The sequence below is a fragment of the Mastacembelus armatus genome, chromosome 22 (assembly GCF_900324485.2).
Source record: "Mastacembelus armatus chromosome 22, fMasArm1.2, whole genome shotgun sequence".
NCBI lineage: Eukaryota > Metazoa > Chordata > Actinopteri > Synbranchiformes > Mastacembelidae > Mastacembelus > Mastacembelus armatus.
This window is the reverse complement of record NC_046654.1, coordinates 18,600,015-18,606,243: the sequence shown is the minus strand read 5'-3', so window position 1 is coordinate 18,606,243 and position 6,229 is coordinate 18,600,015. Positions and strand designations below refer to the sequence as shown.

General features: G+C 40.1%; 2 protein-coding genes across 2 annotated transcripts in view; one reads left to right on the top strand and one right to left on the bottom strand.

Annotated features, from left to right (window-relative positions):
* adi1 (acireductone dioxygenase 1) lies at positions 1–5,433 on the top strand. Its single transcript, XM_026325296.1, has 4 exons — positions 1–266; positions 1,883–2,002; positions 2,429–2,608; positions 3,773–5,433. The coding sequence occupies exons 1-4, from the start codon at positions 144–146 to the stop codon at positions 3,953–3,955; spliced, it is 606 nt and encodes a 201-aa protein (XP_026181081.1). The 5' UTR covers positions 1–143; the 3' UTR covers positions 3,956–5,433.
* trappc12 (trafficking protein particle complex subunit 12) overlaps positions 5,053–6,229 on the bottom strand; it is a 29,060-nt gene continuing 27,883 nt past the window's right edge. Inside the window, exon 12 of the mRNA XM_026325179.1 lies at positions 5,053–6,130. Coding sequence (XP_026180964.1) covers positions 5,888–6,130 — 243 coding nt within the window. The 3' untranslated portion in view covers positions 5,053–5,887. The remainder of the gene's footprint in view (positions 6,131–6,229) is intronic.

Below are 6,229 nucleotides of genomic sequence, written 5' to 3'. Positions count from 1 at the left end.
TTCAAAAGATCGCTACTGTGTCGAGCAGACGGACTCGAGCGTTCCATCACTCCACGTGGTATGTCACTGCACTACACAATTTTCACTGCGACGTGTTTTCCGCTGGAGTCCATCTGTTAAAGCGTCCAGCGGTCAGTCACAACATGCCTCTAAATGCCTGGTATATGGACAGCACTGACGAAGACCAGAGAAAGCCTCACAGACTGATCCCAAACCAGCCCGTTTCCCTGGACGATTTAAGAACGCTGGGGGTTTTTTACTGGAAGGTAACGGAACTGTGTCCAATGCGGATCGCTTTTTAGCTAACATTCTATTAAAACTTTTCTTTAAACACTAACATATTTGATCACATAACGTTTGCAGCTGAGTTAATAGCATATAATTAAAGTATAGGTTATTACCTTTCTAACGTTGTCTACATAGCAGGCAGCTCTACATTAACCACAGTGAACAGGACTCATTAGAAGTAGGTTAGTATTAAAATTAACTGAAATGAGAGTTTGTGCTTTAGTTACATGGTATGAGCTTCACGCTCAAAGCCAGACCCATTCCTGGCCTACCATCAAATGTTATCACACCAGAGACAAACGGGAAAACTCCCAGCATGACATACAGAGGTGTGAAAAGGTGTTGGCCCCCTTCCTGATTTCTAGTGATGGGAAAATCGAAGCTTTGAGAAGCACTGAACCACTTTGAAAACGACACACTGCTTCGAAGCATTTGATACAGTCAGAAGAGTGACATCTGCTGGCTGGCTTTGAGAACTGCATCTGAGAGAAAGACCCCACAATGACATCCAAAGTACTGCAGGCCTCACTTGCCTCAGTTAAGGTCACTGTTCATGACTCAACCATAAGAAAGAGACTGGGCAAATATGGTCTGCATGGCAGAGTTCCAAGACGAAAACCGCTGCTGCAAAAAGAACATGAAGGCTTGTCTCAGTTTTGCCAGAAAACATCTTGATGATCCCACAGACTTTTGGGAAAATACTCTGTGGACTGATGAGACAAAAGTTGAACCTTTTGGAAGGTGTGTGTCCCATTACGTCTGGCGTAAAAGTAACACCGCATTTCAGAAAAAGAACATCATAGCAACAGTAAAATATGGTGGTGGTAGTGTGATGGTCTGGGGCTGTTTTGCTGCTTCAGGACCTGGAAGACTTGCTGTGATAAATGGAACCATGAATTCTGCTGTCTACCAAAAACTCCTGAAGGAGAATGTCCGGCCATCTGTTCGTGACCTCAAGCTGAAGTGAACTTGGGTTCTACAGCAGGACAATGATCCAAAACACACCAGCAAGTCCACCCCTGAATGGCTGAAGAAAAACAAAATGAAGACTTTGGAGTGGCCTAGTCAGAGACCTGACCTGAATCTGATTGAGATGCTGTGGCATGACCTTAAAAAGGTGGTTCATCCTCAAACTCTCCAATGTGGCTGAATTACAACAATTCTGCAAAGAAGAGTGGGCCAAAATTCCTCCACACTGTAACAGACTCATTGCAAGTTATCGCAAACGCTTGATTGCAGTTGTTGCTGCTCAGGGTGGCCCAACCAGTTATTAGGTTTAGAGGGCAAACACTTTTTCACACAGGGCCATGAAGTTTTGGATTTTGTTTTCCCTTATTAATAAATACCTTCATTTAAAAACTACATGATGTGTTTACTTATGTTATCTTTGACTAATATTTAAATTTGTTTGATGATCTGAAACAAAGTGTGACAAACATGCAAAAAAAAAAGTCATGAAGGGGGCCAACACTTTTCACACCACTGTATGCTGTAATGTGTAACAACTTATTTCAATGACAAACTGATTTCAGTGGCAGTTACCTTCCACAGATCAGTTTATTTGCTGACGACACCTGTTGTGCTACTTTTGCAGCTGAACGCTGACATCTTCGAAACAGACCCAAAGCTGGAACAGATCCGCAAAGACCATGGCTACTCATACATGGATATCATCACTATTCACAAGGACACACTACCCAACTATGAGGAAAAGGTAATCTGAGCTCTAAAAGCAAAAGCCTTACATTTTACATCAGACAGTGCTTTGTAGAAATACGTATCAGAAAAAAATATGTAATTATGTTTCAGACAGCTCAAAGTAAACTGGAGTCATGGATGGATTATTCAACAGGCCTACTGGGCAGAGGTCTAGGGACTCAAGGGGTCAGGGGTCCTGTACACCAGAGAACCATGGAGGGACTGTTAACCTTTCTGTTGGAAATTCATACAAATGACTACAACATGACTGCAAAAAACCACCAAATGAGATAAACACTGATGTAACACAGAAACACAAAAGAAAGCAAGCAACTGCAGAAATATGCAAAACAACCAAATGAAACATTTCCATGTAAGATTTTATAGGTTAATGAACTAGCTGCCATTGGTCAGACTTCTTTGTGTCTGATTGTCATTTCAGTTGAAGATGTTCTTTGAGGAGCACCTGCACCTGGATGATGAGATCCGCTACATCCTGGACGGCCAAGCTTACTTTGACGTCAGGGACAAGGAGGACCGATGGATCAGAATTGCCCTGAACAAAGGAGACATGATTACCCTGCCAGCAGGCATCTATCACCGCTTTACCCTGGATGAAACCGTATGTCTGACAGTATCCACTAAATAACACAAAAATAGAGCATATGCATTGAACGTAATAATAATGAACATAAAAATAACCAATTTATCACACCCATGAGACAAATATATGGAATTATGTAATGAGCAAAAATAGTGTTAAATTGTTTGTATGTTTTAAATTTTATATTTATCAGGGTAGCCATTGTTTGCCTTGATCATAGCTTTATGTTAAGCAGAAGTAGTCACCAGGAAATGTTTTCAGTTAACGTGTGTACCTTGTCTAATGTGGGACAATTGGGACCATTATTTGCGTTGTGTTGACGTAGTTTTGGTATACGGTCCGATTTGACTATTGTACTAATCAATATTTTGTCAAAAATCTTATCTAAATAAGGGATGTCATTACTTTAAGACATGAAGGTCAGTAATGTGGAAGATTTCAAGAACTTTGAAAGTTTATTAAGTCACAAACTCAAACACTGGAAAAGAAGACCAAGGGCTCATTGGAATTACCAGGCTCAGACATCAATGCATTAGGTTAGAGCTCACATCTGTGCCTCCATGTCAGTTGTTTATAGTAATACTGTCACAGGCAAATAGCTGCAAAGAAAGCAGTACTGAGAGACAAAGCAAAAGAAAAATCTAAAATGTGTTTATACATTTGTTTGGCTTACTGCATAATTCCATATGTGCTATTTCATAGCTATTGTCTCTTCAGTAATAATCAACTAAAGATCAATAAACAAAACCAACTGAACACAATGTGTTCAAGCGTTTGGCTGGTAATGTACACTGTGCAGTGAAGTTAGGGCATTGCTGTTTCCTCTGAGTGGCGCAGCTGTAGGATGTCTTACTAAATGTTAGCATGCTCATTACTGTTGCTGCTGTTTTAACTTAAGTTAAAGACAGTGGTAGTATACGGGTGTTTGAACGCTTCAAATTGTTAGGTGTATCAACTTTTCTCATTCAAACTTCTTGATGGCAGTTCTGGCTGAACAAATAGCCCCTTTTGCAGCAGCCATTTTGACTTGTCATAGCAGGAAAACCACAGGTGAAATCCTTGTCGTTTATGATGCTTTAGCCACTGTGCACAATACTAGAGGCCTGGAATCAACTCACCTAAAGCTGACCGTCCTTTATATAGCCACGTCCAGCCTGATCTTACGACCATTTGTTTCTGCAGAACTACACTAAAGCCATGAGGCTGTTTGTGGGGGAGCCGGTGTGGAAGGCCTACAACCGTCCAGCAGATGACTTTCAAATTCGTCAGAAGTATGTGGCTTCTCTGCGGGGATCCGGGAAAGATGCAGCACACAACATAATGGTGGATTCCAGCAGGGCCTCTGTGATTGTGCCTGGCCAATAAAGCAGGTTATCAGAACATTTAGAAAAATATTCTGGTTGACTAAACATCTCCAGTTGTGAAAGTTGGTGCAAGGGTGTGGTCATGTCATGTGCTAAGGTAGTTTCTGGTGGTAAATGAAATATAAACACAGTTACTGAAATACAGTTTTTAGTACAGTAGTGCAGCTTTTATATATAAATACTTTTACCACTACCATAGTGCCTTATTTCTGTTTTGTATGTTAAGTGCCACCAAACTGCACTGGAACAGCATGTTATAAAAATTAAGGACACAGTAAGTATTCCTATATTGAAATATCACTAAGTTAACTATTGAATATGTGGACTATAGCAGCTGCTAGACTCTTGCCAACCTTTTGTTCTATGTGAAAATAACACAGGTCAAACTGCATTTTACAAGTTGATCCAAAAGAGTCATTTTATTCAAGGTAAAGCTTAATGCATTTTTAATATGTATAATAAGATCAACACAACATGTAAATAGTGCTAATTAAATATGATCCATTACAGATCAATAAAAGATTTAACAAGGCAATCATTTTTATATAATTTGAACAAAAAGCTACCAACTCTGATATGTACAGTTTTGGATTCTTAATATTTTACATGAAATGAGGAAAAAATGTAATCTGAAGGGCTTAATTATTTTCATTGCATGAGGTAAGAATCCTGGAAGAAACCGGCAGCAGAAATTCAGTGGTCTTTGACTGTTAATCCAGTCTTTACAGGTGTCTGCTGAGGAAGAAGCTATGAACAGGACCCCTTTGAACATTTAAGCACACTGAAGCTCAGATAATGCCTGCATCAAGTTTCACATTATGAACTGCTATTAGTTTGTAGTGCAGTAAATATTGTTGGGAGATCTTTTCAAACTGGAAGTGCTTATTTTTAGGATTCCTCTGTATGTTTATTAGCTTTCTTAACAAGTAGCTGGAGAGAGAGATGCCATTCTCGTGTGCACAACTAAACATGAAGGTACAGCCAAGCATCATCATGGAAACACAATTTATGGTCTGATTTTGTAAACCTCTATTACATATAGTGCTATTATCAAAGAATTCTTTTGTTTGTCTTCCAGCAAAGGTTTTTGACCATTTCTACTGACAATGTTGTTCTCACTGTCTGGTAGTTGAAATTCCAGTAAATAGGGAGAAAGTGTTGCAATGTGGTAAAAAGACAAACTTCAATTTTTAATTATAAATTCCTACTTCAATGTACCCATTGTAACATAAAAATGTATAAAACACCATCAACCTACAGACTATATTATGACGACAACGCCACCACTAAGCAAACTAGCAGATCAGTTTGCTTAGTGGTGAGTAGCTTGCTAGCAGCAGCCCCCACAGCTCAGGACAGTCCTTCACTGTCCCATTTCTTGTCTGGCTGCAGTGACGTAATGAAATCTCTGCTTGTTTCTTGGCAACCTCTGGAAATTACCGGTCCTGATCAAGACAATAAAGCTGCGCCTATTCACGCTTTTGCATGCTTGCCCCTGATTCTGGTCTAGGCCATCTGCCTAGCATTTTTCATATAGACGTGACAATGGTATTAATCTTTAATTCTCAATAAGAACACAAATAGGCATATTTTCCCAAAATATCAAACTATACAATTTGTTAAATAAAACAACATCTCCTGCATGCACAGGACTTCTCTGTAAGTAAATGTGTGGATCAATACTGGGTGACCCTTTAGAGGATTGGAGTGCCATGCATGAAAGGATGTGTGTACTTGATCATACAAATGAATTTTGTAAAATTAAAAACAGTTCTGTAAGATCCTGTGTCAACTTGCTTTTGGGAAAACAAGCACTAAACACCCCTTTTTTTGTCACTCATTGGTGCTTATTATACAAATCCCCATCTTGGGTTTTAATCCCTGTCATAGAATACAGTAGTGTGTACCCTCTCCCAGTCCAGCCTCCTGCCTCTTAGACCAGTTTGAGGCACTGTGTGTTGAAGCTGTCCCCTTCCCGGCAGGCCACGGCTTCCAGAAGAGACTGTTTCTTCTGAGTGCTGCGAGACGACTCCAGCTCGTACATAGTGGTCAAATTGAAAAGGACGCTTTCATGGAGGTAGAGTGTGGGGTCCTGCTGCACAAGACCCTCTAGCTGGCCCAAAGACTCCTTCAAACGGCCCAGGTAAAGCAGGCACACTGCTGCATTGTTGTTAGCCTGGGAATGTACATGAGGAGAGGGGGAGTCACTTTTATAGTGAAAATGTAAACACAAAAACCAATGTTTAACATAAATATAAATGTGTAGATACAACTA

Coding starts and splice junctions, on each gene's coding strand:
- adi1 (XM_026325296.1), top strand. CDS start 144: ATGCCTCTAAATGCCTGGTATATGGACAGCACTGACGAAGACCAGAGA. Junction 267..1,882: donor TGGGGGTTTTTTACTGGAAG/GTAACGGAACTG, acceptor CTACTTTTGCAG/CTGAACGCTGACATCTTCGA. Junction 2,609..3,772: donor GCTTTACCCTGGATGAAACC/GTATGTCTGACA, acceptor TTGTTTCTGCAG/AACTACACTAAAGCCATGAG.